Here is a 22,287-nt window from a genome sequence, read left to right as displayed (position 1 = left end):
GACTATGGAGTGAATATTCTTCTGAGACATTCTTCAAACGATGCCTCCGTCGTATGTATTTCATCGCTGCCTTCAGCGATCCGAGGAGTCATCGGGAAACGCTTCGGACATCTGCGATAATAGTCCGCGGCTAGTCCGTGTCATTTAATGCTCCTCTCAAGTTCAGATTTCCAGTGCTGAATCCTTTGAGAGGTATGGTCAGAGCTCCACTAGCAGGTAGACTCGCCCAGCTTCGTCTCAGCTTCCAGCAAAGATCACTGTCAGCAAGACCTTCACTCTCCCGCACGGACTCCGATCTCGCGGAGATTCACCCCGGGTTTCCACTTCACGCGTTGCTTGAGATAGTAGTGGATTGGGCAATTGTGTGCTGCCCTGACCTCATTCACAGACTTTGAGAGAGTTCTACGTTAGATTCCGAAAGCGTCCTGAGCGAATTAAGGCTTCTCTCTCGACGAGCGTGATCATCGTCGCTTCGTAAACAACAACCAAAGCTACCGCCGCACCGCTACCACAAAGCAGAAGGCGCTGGATGCTCGTCGTCGTGAAAGCTTCTCTGCTCGTCATTCCGTTTTGAGACAGACGGTTCCAGAATTCGTGGAGTCCAATTGAGGGGCTCACATCAAAAAGGATGACCCAATCCGTGGAGCACCGGGTCATCCAGGTGTCCAATATTGCCTCAGGTGTCAGCCGGGAGCAGTTGCTTGCCTTGTTCAATCATGTGGGCTCAGTGGAGGACTGCCGGCTCTATCCGAGTGTTGAGCAGCCACTCGAAAACGGTACTCGCATCTGCTACATTAAGTTCAAGGAGTTGTGGTCGGTTGGCGTTGCGATGCACCTGAGCAACACGATATTCATGGAGCGTCCTCTCCTGATTTTCCCCATGGACTCAGATCAAGTGCCAGACGAACAGTTCGCCATTGCCGAATTGGCGCCGGGCGCGCCGATATCGTCGAACGATGAAGATATCCCTGAACTCGGGGGGATCCGGAAACTGACCAACGAAATTTCCACGAACGCCGCAGGAAAGCAGGTCATAAATACCATAGACCCCTCACTGGCACTGAAAGGTGCACCGAACTATCCGGCGTTGCCGGCCGGCCTATCGGACGAGAACGTAGAGGAGATCCGGAGGACGATCTACGTCGGGAACCTCGACCCGAACTTGACGAACGAGATAGTGATGAAGTTCTTCAGTCAGTGCGGTGAGATTAAATACGTCAGGATGGGCGGCGAAACAGGGGCGTCAATGAAGCACGCTTTCGTGGAGTTCACCGAGCAAGCCTCCGTTGGTAATGCTTTCCAATTCAACGGAACGCTTCTGGGCAGCCGAGCCATGGTTGTTTCCCACAGTTCGACAGCTATCGTGAAACCAAAGCCCGTTGATCCTCGCGTCGCAGCGGACACTCTTCAAGCCAAATCACAGCTCTCATCTAAAGCGAGGAGTCGCTCCCGAAGTCGAACTCGACGCAAGTCCCGGAGCACGAGCCGACGACGTAAGAGCCCGCGGAGATCCCGCTCGCGATCGAAAGGAAAACGGAGATCTCGTTCGAGGGAAAGAAAACGATCCAGAGACAGGAAGCGGTCCCATTCTAGGAAGAGGTGCGTTGACTGAACTGAAATATCGGATCCTTTTCCGGGAATAATATATATTGTAAAGGAAGATATAATGATATAATATTATAAGGAATTTCGGCCTATCTCTCGTGGAGCCCTCCGTGGGAACACGAAGGCCGGTGATGAGTAAGCAGCCATCGTTCGAGGATTTCTCGAAGCGAGCTTCAGAATTAGTCCAAGATTCCAATGATTGGAATTTTTCGCTTTCCGCAGCCTTTTTTCTCGTGCTCGCGGAGCGGCGCTAATCACTGAATTCCTCGAATCAACTGCACTCTTGGGGGTCCGGTGGCTTCAAACCCGATAATCCGCTACAATTATTGTCGACGAAGCGATCAGATTCCTCTACGGGTGCCACGAGGCAGAATCTCTCATAATAATTTGCTTTCTCTGAAAACAGGTCGAGATCCAGGCGGAGGTCCAGGTCGAGGCGAGGATCGCGGGACAGAAAACGCTCCAGGGAGAGAAAAGAGAAACAATCTTCACCGCGAGACCCCAAAGAGAAATTGGGACCCAGGACTCCGGAAGGCTCCGGACCGCGAACTCCGGACGAAACTGCCGCAGAAGCGAGCTCCTCTCAACCGCCACACGAGTCGACTGAAGCGTCAGCTCCTGCCGACGATTCCTCCCATGCTCAGGGTAACGGAATTCCAGAGAACGGGAGAAGCGACGGACGAGACAAAGATCGCAGAGAAAAAGACAGAGCGAAACGGAAGAGTAGATCCAGGTAAGTCCATGCGATTCGAGCCTCTCACCGGCAGAAAGTCTTATCTCCAAAAACGAGACAGGAGCGACAATTGAATGGATTTTATTCTCCGCAGATCTCGAGATCGTCGACGACGATCCCGTTCACGAGACCGCAAGCGTCGCAGCAGCTCTCGCAAGAGGTCTCGACGAAGCCGATCCGTTTCGAAAAAGAGGAGTCGCTCACGAGATAAACGCAGGAAATCCAGGAGCAGATCCAAATCGCTAGAGAAATCCAAGAGGCGATCACGCAGCCGAGAATCCAAGCGCCGCAAGAGGACGCCCACGCCGCCCAAGCGACGCAGTCCTTCACGAGAGCGTCGACGAAGCCGCTCCAAGGATAAGGATAGGCGCAAGAAATCCCGTACGCCTCCGAGTAGTGTCGAACCAGTCAGCAAACAGAAATCCCAACGACCTCCGCCACGGGACTACGATGAGGAAGAACGAGGAATGGCATCGGATCCCCTAAACCCGGCTGCTGTGGCTGCTTCGATAATCGCCCCGCTGCAGCCGATGGGGCCGGCACCGCCCCCACCACCACCGCCTCCACCTCCTCCGGTCGAAGCCGCCGGAGACGACATGGACCTTTCGGATTGATCCCGATACAATCGACATTGGCTTTTTCGACCTGTTTGAGGGACTAATCCAAGTCGGATCGAAATCGCTGCAAAACCTTTTCTGAACAGCGTCTGTGAGCATAACGAGACTTCAGTATTCGATGAAAAAGCTCAGCGAAAAAGACACCTACGAGGATGTATATTAAATTGTTAAATAAAACCGGAGCTCTTGATTTCCTGCTTTCTCCAAAATTAGCGGTTCCGATGATTTCCATCTGGGTGACCGCCCACCTTGAACTCTGTACTCGCGCGAATCTTCGGCCCCGGTCGGATCAGAGCTAAGTATTGGGGCTCAAGTCTTGGGCCGAGTCTGAGGCATTCCTTCGAAGCGTACACACATATACAGTTGTGTGCTCACGATGAAAAACAGCTCAGAGCTCGGCTCAAGCGGCGCCGTATCAATCTCGACTTGCTAATGGAGCTCTCCTGGGAGGGCGGCTGCCAGGCGGATCATCTCGATTGAAAGATGTGCGGGGCGGATAAGTTGATGTTCTGCTTGTTGTTGTGAGACCTCGTAACGATGCCCCTCCCTGATCTACTTGCGAGCTTTCTTAGATTATGGCTACGCCATTCGCGAGCCGCTGCAATATCAGACGCATAAATACTGTGTCCTCAAATCGCCAATCCTCGTGCAAGGAGGAAACATCGAGTTCTAATTTTATTGAATAATCTATATCTAACACTCATGGGATTGTATCCGACGTAGGGTTGCTTCGATAGGACGAACTCCAAATCAACCTTGCCTTCGATGGAGTTGATTATTCCTTCCTCGAACCTCGTGGATGGACGATACTCTTCGTAAATTCCTCGTTTTCCCGTTCGCTGTGGGAGCGGAAAGTCTCGATGGTTTGCCGACTCAAACTAAGCACCATGGAGATATCCACATGGAAAGCATGGATCCCTCAAATCCTTCAAAACTCGGAATCTTAGTCCTCGAGCCATATCCAAGGTATTCGTACGTTGCCATCTTTCGAATCACAATAATGTATCCCTCGCTGAAACCATGAGATAGGCAGCGAGAGGACATCCCCAATCCATTCCCCCCGTATTCCTTTTTCTTCCCACGATACATAACAGGCTTTCGTACAGCCCGAGACCTTCCAAGATATGCACCAAACTGACGCTATTCGAGCTGAACACTCCACGAGAAATTCCAGCGAAAACGGGATATGAGCAAGGATCACAGATTAGCATAACCATGAACGTGTGTAAACCTTCTCATCATTTTATCATCATCAATGATAATAATCACATCGTTTTCTGTCTCCGTCTAAGCATCAGGCCATGAGCCTTTTCAGAGGAAACAGCGCATCCTCATTGAATTTGATGTGCCTGTGACATTCCCAAGGACACCAGGATGCCGCCTTCCCGGATTCATCATTATTCGATTGATCGAATAAGATATGAGACGATGAGAACATACAGCCATACATTCGTATTTATGAGTTTAGATTATATGTTTAAATGCACTATATTACATACACGACGAGTAGCTTGCGCCATTGCGATTCACTTTTTGTTCTTCAGTCCGAAAACGTCGAGTGATTTCCCTCGCGTCATCTCATGGGCTTCGCTCTCCCCTAAGGCGAAAGCCATGCTTTTCAGTTGTTCGACCTGCCGGGAAAAAGAATCGTCCTCAGTGAAGATTTTCGAAGCCAGAACTCGGATGCAGGGGGAGGGGCGGATTTCAGCCCTTCGATTCTCAACTCGGTCTTCCTTCGTTAAATATCCCGATAACGCGGCAAAGAACCTTAATCTCTCCACAAAAACTCACTGATCGAGCTGACTTCCGCAAATCTACCCCTTTTCCCTATCATCAAGACCCTATCCACGAGAGGAGATTCTATGAGCCTTTTGATGAGCGCCGCAGGACTCCCGGCACTTGAAGTACCGATCCTTCTTCTTTCTTATAGCCCACTCGAGACTTGAGAGACACACCAGCGATATGAATCTATTCAAAGCATCGATTCCGCGGGCAAATAAGTTATTGCGCCCGCTGGTGAATTCGACTCGTCCCCGCCCCGCAGATTCCCGGCTCATTGAAGGGTATTCATGCGAGGAAACAGCACTTGGTCAAGAGTCAGAGACCGGAAAAGATCAAGTAGACGTACCACATCAATGTGAACCTAACATTAGCGGAAAATCTGGATTCTGAGCCGCTCATGCATACATAATGAAAACGGCCCGGAATATCGGATAGACTTCAGGCAGTCGACTGGGAAGACAGAAACTGACCTTCTCTAGAACTTCTTCCGCGCTCATTTGCGAGAGCTCTTCAACTTGATGCTTGTCATCTTCGAGTGAAGCACTTTCGACCGTAGTATCAGCTTCGGAGGCCCCTTCGGCGGTCGACAGCGACGTATTTCTCGGGCTGGCTTTCAAGTCATAGAATGAATTGACCATTCTACCGACGCTTCACGCCCGCGGACAGAGGCATACGACGATAGAAGACATAAAGAGACCACTCGAGAGCGGAGGTAGAAGAACAGATTCGGAACTTCTTCTCAGCAAAATGTCAACAGATTATGACCGCCAAGGCTGATCATCACAAAGAAGTCTGTGCGAGTGTGGGGCCTCTGGAGCGCCACCTGGCGTCATGATCACGAACGGTCTGGACAATAAGGCGGGAAACATCCTCCTTGGAGAAATTGACGCTGACCTCTGGTGAAGACGTCTCTGTACGAGACAGATCATCGGGACGCGAGGGAATTCGCTCGAACGCCTGAACGGTCGGACAGGGATCTCCTGTACGGATGAACGGTGAGAAAGAACTCCGTGTTCAGAGGCCCCTGTGGTCTGTGATGGAGAGAATGATGCTGATGATCTCCGCATATAAAGGGATCCGGATCGGGCGGCACCTCCTGCGAATATGGAGCTTGGAAATCTCAGCTTACTGAAGTCCGATGGATCCCTGGCTGATCTCCATAGAAGATATGGTCTGTGCAGAACATGCACGTGCGTACCAGTAGGTGCATTTTCCGTTTCCGTCGTGTAGGATCGCGAGATTTCGACGGAAACTGAGAACTGAAAACATTTCCCATACGATTCTCGGTCACGGATTATCCCGACTTCTCAGCACCACCGATGGAAGAAGGAAATTAAAGAAATTGGCTCGTTTCAATTCCATCTCCGCCGGTGCCAGGGTGGGGCTCCCTCGTTGCTCGCTGCTCGCCTTAACTTGTTCTTTGTCAGCCTTCGCGAGAACTCCTCCAATGTACGCCCGGATTCTGCCCTCGCCATCTCTCGCGCTTCGGTCTGTAAGTCTGTTCTGATTCTTTGAAGAACTTGACTAGCTCATCCTGGATGGCGGTGTCATGGAACAAGCTGTGGGAGTGCCCGTATACCTCTTAATAGATTTCAGAGACAAATAAGGTGGCGTCATAAGCCAAGAGTTTTTCAGAAACCTCTGTGGCCGGCTCTAGCGCAGCTATCATAGTGTCTCGGAGCTCGAAATCTTCCATAGTGACTGGGAAATCTTCACTGTTCTCCTTGAAGTACGCGACCAGTGACTCTCCCAGATCCCTGAACCGCTCCATCATTATGAGTGAGCTATTCCATCTCGTGGGCACATCTAGCACCAACGTTGTCTTCCGATCTCCGTGGAAGATAAGGTACGGCTGCCGAGACTTCATTGCGATCTGGGACCAGGAGAAGTCTGAGGTCGACCAGGGGTTGCTCTCTTCGTATGCAATGACCAATAGCGAATCGAAAGGCCCCAGAAGAACCAATGGGCATGTGATCACTAGGTACGCTGTGCACGGTTATCACTAGAGCCCGTGACTTCATGCAAAATGCATATAATGCATAAAAATGCATATTCTGGGCTTTTCCTCCTGAAAATGCATATTCTGCGCTTTGGGGCATAATTCTGCATGTCCCATATTTTCCCCATCGATTCTCGCGGGTCTCGACGCTGAGAGCGACGTACAGCCATGGTCAACCGAGAATAGATGGGAACGGTGATAAATCGGATACATCTTCCCGGATTTAGACAAGTTGGTCTCCAACGGGAAGAAAATTTTCCTGAAGTCTGCCGATCGAGTGAGCACATTCCGCGAGATCGCCCCCGGAGTGCCGCTGCCACCCCAGCCAGTTCTGACAAGATGGGGTACCTGGTTGAACGCAGCCGTCTATTACGCCGACCACTTCGATTCATTTTCGAAGGTTTTGTGAGCTCTGGACGTCAAAGACGCTGCGAGCATCGGAGCGGCTGCTCAATTGGTGAGGAAGCCCTCTGTAAGGAATCATCGCTCTTATAAAAGCAAACTTCGGAGAGCTCCCGCATGCCATCGAGAAAGTCGAACCGAAGGGACTGTCTTTGGTAGGAAGCGTGGGTATCTTCGAGGCACTTGTTAAAGATCTCAAGAAAACACCCGGTGATGTTGGGGATTTGGTCCCTAGGAAATGCGATGCGGTTGTGATTCGTAATGGCGGCTTCAGTATTCTCAAGGATGTCTCGGACATACTTCAGGGGGGCAGCTCCGCGGATAGTCTCATTGGTCGCGACCCCTCGGAGATAGCCTGCTTCAAGTACGCACCGATCACGTCGGTGGATGTTGAAAGGAGCTCCTCTAGTTTGAAGCAACTTCTCAGCGCCCGTCGTCAGAGTTTACGTTTGAAAATTTGAAGATGCATCTCATTGTCTACTGTAACCCGTAACCTAAATTGTGCCTGTATAAAGCAGGATTGAGTCAATTCCAGAAAGTCTCATAAAACCTGAACGAAGCTCCTATTTTTTTGTGCATATTTCTCTTTTTCAATGCATATATCGGCCCTTTTTCAGGGCATACTTGCATGCATATTTCCGGTTTTTATAGTGCATGAAGTCACGGGCTCTAGTTATCACCATGTATTGTGCAATAACCAAGCTTATCACGAACCGTCCTCGAGCTCGAAGTCGACTTCGGGATCGTCAACAGGGAAAGTCGAATCCTGCGGAATTGTGATGCTCTCAGAGTTGTCACGGAGGGTCTCCGTAAGCGCAAGGTGCAGGCCATCGGACATGCGTTTCTGGTGATAGGAAACCCTACTCGTCAGCATCAGTTGTGATGCCGTGTATTCCATCACACGTCTGATCCAAGGATTGAAATACGCTCTGAATCTACCGGAAGATGTTCGATGCGTTTCCCTGCACAGAAAATCAGATTCAGAAGATGTGATCTGAGGCAGGGAATCATCTTGGAGGAACGTCGATGAATCTTTCCCCTCGGCACGTCCACTCATCCGCCGCTAGTGTGAGAACCGCGCCTCCATTTTTGAGTGCGGCGAGCTCGCCCGTCAAGAGTTCTCGGACTCTGTCGTACTCTTGGTCAGTCAACCGCCATGCTATACTCGCATTGATCGCGCCCAGGTTCATCTTGGGGGATGCGAGCCCGAAGGTCGGATGAGTGAATTTGATGAAGAGAGTATCTAGTTCTGCAGCGGAAGATGAAACCCTAGTCTCCTTCAGACGACTTTCCCCCGCAGACATCGCGAAAGGAGTTCTCCGCGACCGAGAGAGGCTCTCTTCCTTCCGGTGGCGCGCGAGATGATTTCTACACGCGGTTGGACTTTTTTTGCTGAATTAAATGGTTCCTCCACATCTGGGGCATTGTTGTCGATCCCCTGACGGAATGAACTGAGACAGAATCTGCCGTCCTGCAAGAATGTCAAAGGAACGTGAGCAAGGCGCCGTAAGCTGGTGACCGGAGTTATATTCAGGTCCTAGGCTCATGATAATTATTCAGCTACGACCACGGCAGCGGCCGGAGAGGGAACAAGCGTGACCGCTGTATCTTCTTCTAGACAGCCAGAAGATATCCTCGCTACTAATATAATTGAGGAGCTCAATGGAAGACCCCGTTTGAAGTTCCTGGATCTAGGTTCCCCAGGTATATCTGCCGCGAAGCCGCTCCACTTGATAGAATTTGATCGATTAGAAAATCGGGATCAAAATTTGATCCCTTGCTATCGAGGAGGGGTAGCGACCCGGAATGATGACGCACCCCATACGGCATTACCGTAAAAGAGTTTGAGGGGGAAGGCATAGCCCCCTTGGCCCCTCCCTTGGATACGCCTCTGGGTTGATGGACCCCTCGATGTCCCGGATTGCGGGAAGAACGAGGCGTCAGAATTGACGACTGAATTTCGCCGTGATCTCCATACATTGCCGGCCATTTCCCGAGACGAAATAGCCACATGGAGCAACAGGGACTGGCGCTCGGTCCCTGAATGAGTTCAAATATTCGCGCCCTGTATTCGACACATGATCGCGAGGTTGGCTTATACCTCCGGATTTACCAGATTCGGATAGCTGCTTCTACTGAATTGACGTAAGGATCTCGCAGAGAGAGCGTGGACTGTCGTCCCCGACTCCTACCGAATCCGAAGCGCTATACGTTGCCGAAGCTATATGCTCCGGTTTGCTGCCGAAGAGAGATACAGCGCAGGGAGAGGGTTTCCGTGTCCTGCGAGATGTTGAGTTCTGGGCACCTCCTCTGAAGGATCAGCTGATGTGAATGTACTCTCTGAGCGCGTAAACGATCGGGACAGCGAATGAGGTGAACATCGCTCTGAAGCTTCGCAGAAGGTCGTGATACCGTTGAGAGCCATGGATGGCTCACCTCCATCTACGTCTAATGCGACCGGATCTGGTGAGGGCAAGCACGGAATCTCTTACCGACACCTGTAGAAATAATCTCGCCAGGAAATGAGAGATATTTCCTATTATCCTAGCCTACAGTAATTACTGCAGCCAGCCCTCGAGAGAGGAGTCGAGGCCGCAATAATAAGCGTGCTCATCACGGAGAAGTCCGCGTCCCGGAACTCCATTTTGTTCCCGGCTAAGGTCAGGTGTGATGTCGATTCGCCTTCTGTGGGAATCACGCGGCTGGCGGCTCATCGAACACCTCTCGTGTTCCCAAAAACTCTCCATCCAACCCTCCTTGGTGATAATCCGATGACGAGGGATGGCAGACGGCAAGACTTCGGCGGGGGGCCTAGCAGCTCTATTGAATCAAGTCTCATGGAGACATCTCTTACGCCCTAGGGCGAACCTAATTATTGAAATTCTCCTATTCGTCGTGCCCCTCCTCCGCCAGCTCCTCCTGCCCGGAGTTCTCTCAGGAGTGGCGAAGTACTACTCTCTCCCTTTTGATCTCGATTCAGTGGAGTCTGACTCTCGAAGTACCGACTCGAGAGCTTTCCTCCATGACGCGAGTTTCTCCTCCTCCATGCCCGCCTAACGAGTTCCTGATGTATCCATGCAATCTCGATCAAAGTCAACACACGTCGACTCATCGGATCACGTCTTTGACCCCTGAGCAGGCTCCGTCGGTCCTCGGCAGTGAGAGGAAGGTGTTGTTGACTCTCCTCTTTGGGGGAGACCAAGACGAACGGATTGCTCCGCCCCAGTTCCGTGACGAACTTCTCGAAGGACACACGCATCGAGCTCCCCTGTATCGAGCTTCCTGCGATCTTAGGATAGACCTAGGCAAGGTTCATCCGGACCTCCGGTCCGCTGATCGGAGGATAAGGAGGGAAACTCTGCGCTCGCTGATCTTCAGTAGCGAACGCTGTGACGGATGCCGTTTTTTTTAGATATATGGCTGAGGGACTGGGTGGCGAATCTCGTGCTCACGCATATATTTCCAGGGCGGAACAAAATTGCTCTGGCCACCGGTCATTCGCTGATGGATTGGATCAAACTGTCGCAGAAAGAAGATCTGGCTGGCGTAGGCGGACAGATTCTGAAGGTCACAACAGAAGAGTTTCGGAAGCACAACAACGAGGACGACGCGTGGATTTGTATCAAAGGTGAGACCTGGGAACCGATTTTCGGAGCTCCGCTTCCAAAATGAGTTTCTCTCCTGAGAGGATGGCTCCAGATCCCTGTGGTGTAGCTAATCGGAACGACCAGGTCCAGCAGGAACCCTTCTAGGTATCAATATTGAACTACGAAACGGTATTCCTTTGCGGAGCAATCATTTCCCCCTTTCCCGCTTGACCAACAAGCGCTCCACGGGCGCAATAGCGTCCAGAAAACCCTGGATGACCATGAGTTCAAATCCTACTCGCTGTTCCGTTGGGGGAATCAGGGAGAATCATTTCGGAAGCTTGTCCAAGGGAGTTTTACCGCGGAATCGCGCCGAAACATATCCTGCTCTGGGGTCTCCCCTCCAGCGCAAGTCTCTCACATTGCCAACTGACCTTAGAAGACCAGCGGCTCGTCCCTAGCTAGCTCACGAAACCTTCTGTGTGATTCGGAGATCCTCGGATGTGCGGATCCTCTATGTCATTCAAAATATCCTTCCGGATGGTTTGCGGAGAGTTCGCGATATTTCAAAATCCTCAAAGTTCTGACCGCTTGCTCGAAGTTTCATCAGTGCGACAGGGAGGAGTAATGCAGATGACCCTAGTCGGCTCTCGGCCAAGCGAAAGCTCGAGCCCTTATCCCGTCATTTGATCATCTCAAAACCCCAGGTCGGGTCAGCAACTCGTCCTGAGTCGTGCGTCACGGCGCGCATTTTCGCACGATATGTCGATCCACCGGAAAAATTATGATATTTGACGCCATCGCCATGCAACTCTGTTCGTCATTTCCTAACTTGAGTGGATCTGGGCTCCCAGATATTTTCAAATTGAATGAGAGAGCTGGGGGTGAGGGTGAATTTCTGACAAGGCTACCCGAAGTTACAGCGAGTCGTTTGGCTTTCAGGGAATGTGTACAATGTCACGCGCTATCTAGATTTCCATCCAGGAGGCGAGGGGGAACTTATGCGAGGCGTTGGGAGAGACGCGACTGATCTCTTCAACCAAGTCCACCCGTGGGTCAATTACGAGTCTATGCTTTCCAAGTGCTTAGTGGGGACACTCGTCACTTCGCCGAACGGTTCGGGCCCGAGGAAGGCCAGGCTAATTGGCGTCAAGCCCCCTGTCAAGAAACGTGAGTATCTGGCCCAAATTGAAGCCCACAAGATGTGGGGAGAATATCCCAGTGCTCTTCCCCCTCGATATCCTCCTCATCTATCTCCCGACAAAACGATCCCGGACTCGTCTCCGAGCTGATCGCTGAACACCTCTTGACACGCATGATCGTATTATCACGGGAGGTCTAGCAGTGAGAATGTTCGACAGTTTCTCTCCCTCTCCCGATTGCTCTTTTGCCATCAGAGACGTGGGTGTGAAGTCTTCGTCTGCAAGCTTTTTGGAATGATGCAAAATTTGTGAAGTGAATGTGCATGAGCTGGTTAAACTTTTGTTCTTTTTGATGCGAATCAACACGGGCGAGTTTCCGCCGGACCTTGATTGTTTTTGATGCGGACCAGGAGTCCCCCGAGCGCGAGCCGTGTGTCTCGTCGGCCACTTCTGTTCTCAGTGGACGATTATTCGCGTGGTCATTAGGAATGGATCTTTGCAGCTCTAGATCGCAAGCAGTCAGATTTAGGTCGTAGAGACTTTGTGTACTTGATTTTCATCGCATCTTGTAAGAAATTCCTTTGCATTTATTCTCAGCTGGTATGTTTTGTTTGTCTTTACCGAGGACTCTCGGTAGCTTCTTCGCTTCCGGCACGGAGAAATCCCCCACCGACACTGCCACCCTCGGTAAGAAGCCTAATTTCTGTGGATGGAATGCCTCGGTAGAATGGACCTCGTTCCTTGAGCCGTAATCCGAAAATAAGTTCGTTGTTCGCGGGGGAGAAATTAGGTAATCACCCCCCTGGTGGGAGTATGAAGAAGACGACTCGTACCTTGCCCTCATGGCATCGATGTTACTGTAGAGGCTCCGGGGAAGCGCATGTCATCTACGTGTGATTTAGCCATGGATACGATACGAGACTTTCTGGCAGTTCACCGGAATGAAGTCTCGATTTCTGCAGGTGGGGCACCGCAAGTCACCTATGAATGGTCGCAAGACGATTGCACGGTCTCCATCGTCTTGTCAGTGAAGACAAAAGCCGTGGTGGAGAGAGATTGTATCGCCGTTGATGTATGCGGCAGAAAGTTCCGACTCAAGATCAAAGCCGGAAAATGGGTATATTTGATGGTCAAGGAGCTCGCCGGCGAAGTTTTCCTGGACTGCAATCGTGAGTATTCAGTTTGATCCGCCTATAACAGCAACGTTAGCTCCTCCGGGGAGACTGTTGAGTTTTTTTCCGCCGTATAGATCAAGAGCGATCACTTCCGTGATTTCTGCTGGTAGCTTGGTCGTCCCCGAGGCTGAACGGGCCCGCGGGAATCGACCTTGACTGACAGAAGTTTCTCGGTCAGATTTTACCCATTATTGGCAGCGCGTTTACAAATTACAAAGCGCGGGACGTCAGTGGAACCTCTCGACGGAACTTTCCGGTATCCGCGATTGTCCTAGATGGACAAGTGGAAATCCGAGTTTGTTGAGATTCGATACGAATTTTAGGGTCGTTGGCTTCGGTGAACGAAAATCTTACGAGAAAGCTTTGAGAAAATTCTGGAAGAACCATTACGAGATGTTGAAGACGAAGGCTGAATATGGTGTCTCTAATGATCGCTCCGTGTTTCAGTCTGTGTAAACACGAAGGAGAAGACCGTGACTGTCCGACTGGTGAAAAGTGAACCGTCGGTTTCATGGGCAAGCTTGGGCTCCGCCGCACCCGGGGACGAAGATATAATTTCAGCTAAAGATTACGGCTTGAAGCGTTATTTCCGGGATGTAACTCTTACTGCTCGAGAGCAGATCACGCATGATTCGTTTTTGTTGACCTTCGATATGCCCAAAGGTGAGAGCCATTGAGGACATTGGAGGTATCCGGAGACTTCTCAAGCGACAACAGTGATCGGGACAAGCAACCTAAAAGATCGCCTCTGATTTCAAGGAACCTTAATCCATGTACCGGTCGGTCAACATATTTCTCTACGGGTCCTGAAGCCGGACGACTCCTACCTGACTAGGAGCTACACCCCAGTCCTCCCCTCTCTGAATTGTAGCGAATACCAGAGCTTGACTGGGAAGAGGATCGTCTTGATGGTCAAAATTTACTACAAGGGTCAAATGACGACTATATTGGACTCCATGAAAATAGGTAAATCTTGGGCGTCGTGCCTGCGCAATCATCTCTTTCAGGAGGCGGACCGGAGATGCCGAAAAACAAATGTTATCCGCTTCCAGGTGATCGAATAATGATGGCAGACTCAGTGGGCACCTTCGTGGTACACGAGTACACGCAGCTCGAACACTTGGTCCTCCTCGGGGCCGGCACAGGGTTCACACCCATGGTTCGGATGATCCACTGGGCGCTGTTCCACTGCAAGAACTTGTGAGTTTGACGAACGCATCGGACCTTCTGGAAGGAAGGGATTTTCGGCCTCCTTGAATCCACGAATCAGGGGCAGCCAGGCCAGGACGATCGATTTAAATTGGCGAAATCCCGTTTCCAGGAAACAAATTCGACTCATGTCATTCCATAGAAGTATCAAAGACATACTATTCAAAGAAGAGCTCGACCGTCTCCAAGAGACGGAGAAAAGGTGAGAACCCTACTCAGGAAAAGCTCGCATTTTTAGTATGAGTAAGCGTAAGGTGTCGCTCGACGTTCGAGATTCGGGTGCCGGGAATCGCGGAGCTGGGTCAGCTGTTGAACAGTCTGATTCTCCGGCTCCCGACTTCTTCTTCGCGGAAAAATCCTTCCGAGCCCCAGCAGAGCTATTTATCCAATACGAGAAAAGTAACCCGGTGCATTCGGAATCTAGGTTCGTTCACAACATCGTACTCTCGGAACCTGACGCTTCGTGGACGGGAATAAAGGGCCGAGTGCGAACCGAGCTCATAAAAGAGTTCATACCATCGGAGACAGACACCAAACTCTTAATAGGAATTTGTGGCCCCAGCCCATTCACAAATGAAGCCGCCAGGTTAGCTTATCCATCAATCCTGCGGATGACGCCTAAAATCTTCGCGTGAAGCGAAACGCTCAGCTTTCTTCGCACTCACACAATCGCCATCTTTTCAGACTCCTCTCAGACGAAGGGTACACCCCGAAGGCAGTCCATCGTTTCGAAACGTGAATGGGGAGCATCCGGTCCTACATCCGATTTCGATCCCTCGTCTGACCGTGATGGATTGATGAAGCATCGCGCTGAACGAAACTGTATACAACGACGGTCGTCTCGCTTTGGTCCTCGAGGCAGAATCTTCAGTAGATGAGAGAATAGGCTCTAATATTTATTATTTTTGTTGTTTTGAATCGAATTCAGGTTCCGTGAAAAGAGAGGTTGAAAGGTGGCTCTAGCCCTCGAAACTTCATTTTATCCTAATAAAACATTATCGATGTCGTTCGAGATGAGTGCTGTTTTCGGAGCATCATCGTTCCTCCGAGGATGCAGTAGCTAGATATCTGGTCAAATTGATCGACGGCCCTTATGCAACACGACTCTGCTCTCGTCATCCCAATCATTCGGCAGGTAACCCAGTGTAATTGGAATGTTTTCGGAATATGCCTCGCTTTCTCATGAGAAGTCAGCAGTGTAGTCGTCCCGGGATGCGCTGAATGTGTCAGACAAGGGAGAGGGAGCACAGGTAAGAGTTACCGAAAATTCAGCGAACGCTTTCTTCAAGCGAGCGGGTCCTGATCTGATCGTCCGCGGAAACCATCATCTGAATCTTCCCTGAACAGAACCGTTTTCTTACTGTATGTGACTCCTGCCTAGCCCCTTAATTGTGAGTAAACTCCGAGATTTTCCCGTATGGCTTATGGGAACGGGTGCCTCTACAGGCGATCGGTTCCCGTCTCATGACCGCGGATCGAGACCTTCGATCGCGAGCCTCCTGAAGGCCTCTCGAATTTTTAGATATGATGATAAATAGATGCGATCGTGATCGAGAATGACTCGAGAGAGTCTCAATCTTCTCTAATTCGAGTGATTCGACGTCGAGACAGGAGTCCACATCTCCCGGGGCTAGGACCCGAGATGCAGGGACTGACAGCGCGGAACTCGTCGCTTCGAATAACTGTCAGCTCGCAACGATTCGACTGGGCAAGCTTGTGAGGCGCGTCCATGTATCAATATTGACACTGACAGCGCTCTTTTCGCACCGGATATTGTATACTTCCTACTTCGATCATAGCTGAGGCGCTTATGGCTCGCACCTCGGGATGATCCGCAACGGCTTTCACAGAGTTTCCGCGCTCCGAAGACTGCTCGAGGAGCCCTCCGGTGTTGGTGCTCTTCATCTAAAAACAGAGGTTATCCAATAACCCGCTGATAATCGCAACATGGAATGCGAGCGGCGATGAGGCGATCACGGGAAAATTGCAAGCGTCTGAACCCTCACGTCGATGGACAATTCCACTCAATGCCGAGGCAATCAAGCGTTGCCGCTGACATACTCAGCCGTACCATAGTCATTCCAATAATAATATTTCCTGGATCTCTTTCGGAGTTGGATATGAAAGCCAGACCGTCTCATGGATGATCGATCATGAGTCCATTCGATGAAGTTGTTTTCCCCGGGGACATCTCCTACTCCGTGTCCGAAGCGAAGGGAAGATCGCTCGAAAAAAACCATGAATCCTGGGTTTTGAACTCTGCGTTGCTTCATGACGTCATAACCCGATCCGGAATGTGGCTCAAGATCCGCAAGGCGCCCACGACGGTGACTGCTGCCGCGCGCAATACCAAGTGGGAGGACGGAAGGAGAATGTCGTGGAGCGCTGTCAGCAGCGGCGGTAACTGCTTCCTAGGCGGCCGCAGGGCTGTCCACTGATTGTTTAACCCATTTGCATATGTGAAGACAGTAAGAGTCACGCGTCCGCGGACTCTCTATCCGTTTTTCTCTTGTTCACGACCTTTACGCATCGCATGGCTGGAATTATAATCGTGTCTTCTGCATCGCGGTTTCATTACGAATAGCTGACAAAATAATGAAGGATCGAAGGGACGTCGACCTCGTTTTTTGGCGCCGCGCACACCTTCGAAAATGGCGGGCAGCAGACGACTGCTTATTCCGTCACTCGCCGACACGGACATCGTCTGCCTGAATTTCGTGTTCGCTCTAAGAGCAGTGGCCGTCGAATTTCTTGCACATTCACAAAGAGTTTCACTCGTGTTACCCATCGACGGCAAGAACTCATCGGGAAAATAAGTGATCAGATTAGTGACCGGAATTGTTGGGGAGGCTGTCATAATTTCGAAGAGTTGGAAACATGGAACTCAACGACTCCAACTTGACAACCCTGAGTCAGTATTTGCAACAGACGTTGGAACCGCGCTTAGAGCAACGGAAAGCGGCGGAAAAATTCCTCGAGAGCGTAGAGGCGAACAAAAACTATCCGATTCTGTTGCTGCAACTCATCGACAGGGAGAATGTCGATATGGTGATCCGAGTTTCCGGCGCGATCACTTTCAAGAACTACATCAAACGCAACTGGTCTACCGGTGAGGACGAGGGAATCTCGCAGAGCCGGGTGCATCCCGAGGATCGGGATCAGATTAAGCGACTCATTGTCGGTCTCATGCTGAAGTCACCGTCGCATATACAGCGTCAATTATCCGACGCTGTCAGTATCATCGGCAAAAGTGATTTCCCCGATCAGTGGCCGAGCTTGCTCGATGAAATGGTGCGGTACTTCGCCACAGCCGATTTTCACATCATCAACGGAGTCCTACAGACGGCGCAATCGCTCTTCAAACGGTATCGTTTTGAATTCAAGTCCGAGAAGCTTTGGCGGGAGATCAAGTATGTCCTCGACACGTTCGCCAAGCCCCTCACCGATCTCTTCGTGGCCACCCTGGAGCTCACGACGGCCAACGCCAACAACAAGGACGCTCTCCGCGTGATTTTCAGCTCGTTGGTCATAATTGCCGAAATATTCTTCAGCCTCAACTACCAGGACCTCCCGGAGTTTTTCGAGGATAACATGAAAATCTGGTTCCCGCCTTTCCTGAGCCTCCTCACCGCCGACAATCCCTTGCTACACGGCGACTCCGACGAGGAGCCGGGCGTTCTCGAACAGCTTAAGAGCCAAATTTGTGATAACGTAACGCTCTACGCTCAGAAATACGATGAAGAGTTCGCGCCTCTGCTGCCGGACTTCGTCAGCGCGGTCTGGCAACTTCTCACTGCCACAGGCAAGGAAATGAAGTACGACGGTCTCGTCAGCAGTGCCATTCATTTTCTATCGACTGTTGCCGAAAGGCCGCAGTACAAAGCCTTGTTCGAAGAGCCTCAGATTTTCGGTTCGATCTGTGAGAAAGTAGTAATGCCGAACATGGAGTTTCGGAAGGCCGACGAGGAACTCTTCGAAGATAATCCCGAAGAATACGTCCGACGAGACATTGAGGGCTCCGACGTGGACACTAGGCGTCGATCCGCGTGCGATCTGGTCCGGGCCTTATCGAAGCACTTCGAAGATAGGATAACGGAGAGTTTCTCAACCTACATCTCGGCCCTGCTCAATCAATACAATGGCGACCACAAGCAATTCTGGAAGAATAAAGACATCGCCATCTACCTTGTCACTTCCATGGCGGTCAAAGCGTCCACGGCGAAACACGGCACGACACAGACCTCACCTCTGGTGAATATTCCTGAATTCTTCGCCAATTTCATTCTACCCGAGTTGAAGGATCCGGATCCCCTGAACCTACCGGTCATAAAAGCCGATTGCATCAAATTCGAAATGAAGTTCCGAAACCAGCTTCCGAAAGAAGTGCATTTAGAAGCTCTACCCCACCTCATCCATCACCTACGAAGCCCACAGTTCGTGCTGCATACGTACGCGGCGGCGGCCATCGAGAAAATGTTCACGATTAGAGTTCCTGCTGGATCGGGAGACGTCGGTCTCATTACGAAGCAGGACGTCCAGCCTCATCTCGGAAAGCTCCTGGAGAACCTCTTTAGCGCAATGGCGAACGAAGTATCGCTCGAGAATGAATACGTCATGAAAACCGTCATGAGAACTTTCAGTCTGAGTCAAGAAGTGCTCATTCCTTTCTTACCGGTTTTACTGCCCAGTCTGACGAACAAACTCATGGCGGTCAGCAAGAACCCATCGAAGCCTCACTTCAATCATTATCTCTTCGAGTCGCTCTGTCTATCTCTGAAAATCGTGTGTGGCAAGGACCCATCGGCGGTCTCGAACTTCGAAGGCATGTTCTTCCCCGTCTTCCAGGAGCTCCTGACACAAGACGTTCAGGAGTTCATACCTTACGTGTTCCAGTTACTCAGCATGATGCTCGAGTTCCACAATTGTCCGGCTCCCCCACCGTACATGGCCATGTTCCCTTGTCTCCTGGTACCCACTCTGTGGGAGCGGCAGGGGAATATCCAGCCTTTAGTCCGGCTAATCCAGGCTTTCATAGAGCGGAGCTCAGAGCAGATTGTGGCGGCGGAGAAGCTGCCCGCCGTTCTCGGCATTTTCCAGAAATTGATCGCCTCGAAAATGAATGATCATCAGGGTTTCTATCTGGTGCAGTCATTGATCGAACACGTAGCACCGAATCACATGCAGGCGTTCATCAAACAAATATTCGTCCTCCTCTTCCAAAGACTCTCGTCGTCGAAAACTATCAAACTCATCAAAGGTCTCCTCGTTTTCTTCAACTTATTCGCCATTAAGTACGGCGCCACGACACTGCAAAGCACCGTAGATGGAATTCAGGCGAATCTCTTCGGCATGGTCCTCGAGAAACTATACATTGCCGAAGTTCAACGCGTTAGCGGCACGGTCGAGCGAAAGATCTGCGCGGTGGGCATGGTGAAAATCCTGTGCGAAACGCCCGTAATGACAACGACGTACTCTTCGTTCTGGCCATTGATTCTCGAAGCTCTCGTGAAGTTGCTCGAGGCCCCCGAGGACACAACGGTACCCGACGATGAACATTTCATCGAAATCGAGGACACTCCCGGCTATCAAGCAGCCTACTCCCAGCTCATCTTCGCTGGCAAGAAGCCTCATGATCCTTTACAAAATGTTCAAGATCCCAGAATACTGCTCGTGGATGGGCTGCGCAACCTCGCGAATTCGCGCCCGGGGACTCTGCCCGGACTCATCCAGGCAGGATTGTCAGAGAACGCCCAACAATATGTACAGAACTATCTTCAGGCTGCTGGAGTCGCGTTGATCTAGATAGGATGTTTGAGTGGATCCTTTCACTTCGGAAATCGATCATAAATGTCAGATTCGAAATTATTCTGCAAGAATGAATCCCGCCTCTTCGAAGATGCTAAGGAGTTTTTACACGTTTTGGTGGAGCTTGAGCTTTCTTGCGAGGTACAGCGATAGATTTTCGAATCGAGGTGCGAAATCATTACTGTTCTCAGGGAAATCCATCGCTGGTGTTAGAACAGATTCAAGGAACAATCTGGAGCGCAATTGTCAAGTTTCTGCGCATCACCGCTTTTTATCCGATAAAAGAAAGTTGTTGCTATCAGCTTCTTCTGTTTTTCTTAATGTACACGATTCCAGGTGAGACTCCTTACGATCTGCCGATTTCATTCGATTCCAGCGAGTGGATCGTCGGACCATTCGCGTGAATCGGCTCATCTCTACTTATGTATGATCGGATTATATTCAATGTTGCTTCCGCCAAATACTCAAATGACTGATAGACATCTGACATGTGCGAGTGGAATTCTCATCGATCGATGTTACATGGGAACAGATATTCCATGGGATGCGATATTGGCAGCATGAGCCAAGCCAGAGTTCTCGATTTCGGTTCAGTAGGAGAAACGGCAAACGCCCCGACCGAAATTCGGCTCTAGCTCAGAAGCGTCTGTGTCTTCATTTGCGGCGCTGGGTCCCGCTTCGTTAAGCCATTCGTTATGCAGGAATCGCTCCAGATGCCCCCACGCGCATTATTTTACGGGGAGCCGGTATCGTTGTACTGCAGCGACGCTCATCACAAGGAAGCTCCTTCCGTCGGCGTTGCACCCGGCGCTTATCAGAAAACCTGTTAAATCACATATTGAACGTCAAATTGAAGTGCGGAAAGGGAGCCCTGCACTAAGGAGCCGCGGAGTCGCGATGAGGAGGGGCCAGCTTGAAGGGCAAGAACTCACGGCACGATCAGGACATCTCATGTCTCAAAGAAAGCCTCTTTCAGGATGCTGACTCGAAATGCGGTGCATAGCACTGATTTTAGTGACTATCGTATCATCGACCGTTGACGCCGCCATTCCCAGAGGTACCTATGAGTTCAACGATGTTCCGGAAATGAGGACCAGGATCTCGGGTGCGTATTCAAGCGATGATAATCCCGACGTGCCGAGGGCTGCTCAATGAGCGAACACGGCCCGGAGTAAGCTGGGAATACCTCAATTCATCTCTTGTCAATATGGGTCATGTCGCTTCATTTACAGCCCTCACGAGTGGATTCGCCAATCCATTCAAGAGCCTCTTGCCGCGGGTCGATTACCAAGAATGCCTGAAGAGATCCATCTGCGAAGCGCATCGTGACCGCATGAAGTACGGTGTTGTTGGTCTGGCCATGCAAGTGATATTCCCGTGAGTCTCGTGACGCATTAATCGGTGGATTCCATCGGAAACCCGAAAATAACTTCTTCAATAATAGCTTCAAAGTTACAGAAGTCCGAGGAGCCTCCCCAACTCTTGATGAGACGATCCGATATTGTTCTCAAAATTATTTTCTGTTGCAGTCCGTTCGATCGGAACATTTTCGGGTCCCGTATACGGAGACCGTTCGCGCTCGCGGCTCAGTACGGAGCATCTCGGAGAGCAGATTGCACAGCGCATTACGATGGATGCGTGGTGTCCTGGCTACGGGTTATGCAGAAAACGATGGATTACATCATGGTGAAACGGGACAATCGCGATTCTTCATCAGGTCACACCGATTTCAAAGTACAGCGATGACAGAGCAGGAACGCTATGGTGTCGCAGGCCGAAGAATCTTGACTAGAGTGATAATGTACAAAATACGAGGATCGATGCGACCGAAACCGGTCGATAGAAGTGGTGAAGGCCATTCGATCGCTTCTAGATTCCACGTTATTAAACGGCGAACTCAAATAAGCTCACTCTGGTTGTTTGAAGCTTTCGTCGATTATTATCATTCCTCTAGCAATTCGCACCCTCGTCAGGATCGAAGTTCCTCTCCCGAACTCGTTCTGCAGATTTGGCTGCTTCTACAGGCGATGAGCCTGGACCGTTGTGTTGATACCTGCCAAAAAAATGTATTATGTGATAGTAGCCAGTTCTAATGAAGATTCCTGTCGGTTGGCTGCGGAGTTCCGTACCAGTGTTCTCAAGCGGAATCTGACTTATCCATGTCGGCGAAGTATAAGTCTTGTCGGTGTGCTTGATCTGTGTAGCTTGTTGGTTTGTACGTATGTATGTCG

At 50.7% G+C, this 22,287-nt stretch overlaps 4 protein-coding genes across 4 annotated transcripts; 3 read left to right on the top strand and 1 right to left on the bottom strand.

Annotated features, from left to right (window-relative positions):
• Window positions 1-628: 628 nt before the first annotated feature.
• On the top strand, window positions 629-7,599 carry LOC100904641 (probable splicing factor, arginine/serine-rich 7). The gene is made up of 6 exons (XM_018641912.2): window positions 629-1,599; window positions 2,012-2,338; window positions 2,433-2,913; window positions 5,000-5,073; window positions 6,964-7,100; window positions 7,235-7,599. The coding sequence occupies exons 1-6, from the start codon at window positions 629-631 to the stop codon at window positions 7,597-7,599; spliced, it is 2,355 nt and encodes a 784-aa protein (XP_018497428.2).
• On the bottom strand, window positions 4,482-5,502 carry lin-52 (DREAM core complex component lin-52). Its single transcript, XM_029113159.1, has 2 exons — window positions 5,208-5,502; window positions 4,482-4,586 (listed from the first exon to the last, which is right to left on the bottom strand). The coding sequence occupies exons 1-2, from the start codon at window positions 5,373-5,375 to the stop codon at window positions 4,482-4,484; spliced, it is 273 nt and encodes a 90-aa protein (XP_028968992.1). The 5' UTR covers window positions 5,376-5,502.
• Window positions 7,600-9,287: 1,688 nt separating the features above from the next.
• On the top strand, window positions 9,288-15,258 carry LOC100907834 (cytochrome b5 reductase 4). Its single transcript, XM_003738954.2, has 11 exons — window positions 9,288-9,604; window positions 10,605-10,766; window positions 11,668-11,895; window positions 12,465-12,554; window positions 12,830-13,036; window positions 13,490-13,705; window positions 13,802-14,008; window positions 14,095-14,242; window positions 14,364-14,453; window positions 14,676-14,837; window positions 14,936-15,258. Exons 1-11 carry the CDS (start codon window positions 9,562-9,564, stop codon window positions 14,988-14,990), a joined length of 1,608 nt encoding a protein of 535 aa, XP_003739002.1. The 5' UTR covers window positions 9,288-9,561; the 3' UTR covers window positions 14,991-15,258.
• A 1,700-nt stretch (window positions 15,259-16,958) lies between these two features.
• Cse1 (chromosome segregation 1) lies at window positions 16,959-20,314 on the top strand. Its single transcript, XM_003738955.2, has one exon. The coding sequence runs from the start codon at window positions 17,129-17,131 to the stop codon at window positions 20,051-20,053; it is 2,925 nt and encodes a 974-aa protein (XP_003739003.1). The 5' UTR covers window positions 16,959-17,128; the 3' UTR covers window positions 20,054-20,314.
• Window positions 20,315-22,287: the final 1,973 nt, after the last annotated feature.

This window comes from Galendromus occidentalis, unplaced genomic scaffold (assembly GCF_000255335.2).
Source record: "Galendromus occidentalis unplaced genomic scaffold, Mocc_1.1 scf7180000076381, whole genome shotgun sequence".
Classification (NCBI taxonomy): domain Eukaryota; kingdom Metazoa; phylum Arthropoda; class Arachnida; order Mesostigmata; family Phytoseiidae; genus Galendromus; species Galendromus occidentalis.
The sequence above is the reverse complement of the archived record's forward strand: the minus strand, read 5'-3'. Positions and strand labels throughout refer to the sequence as shown.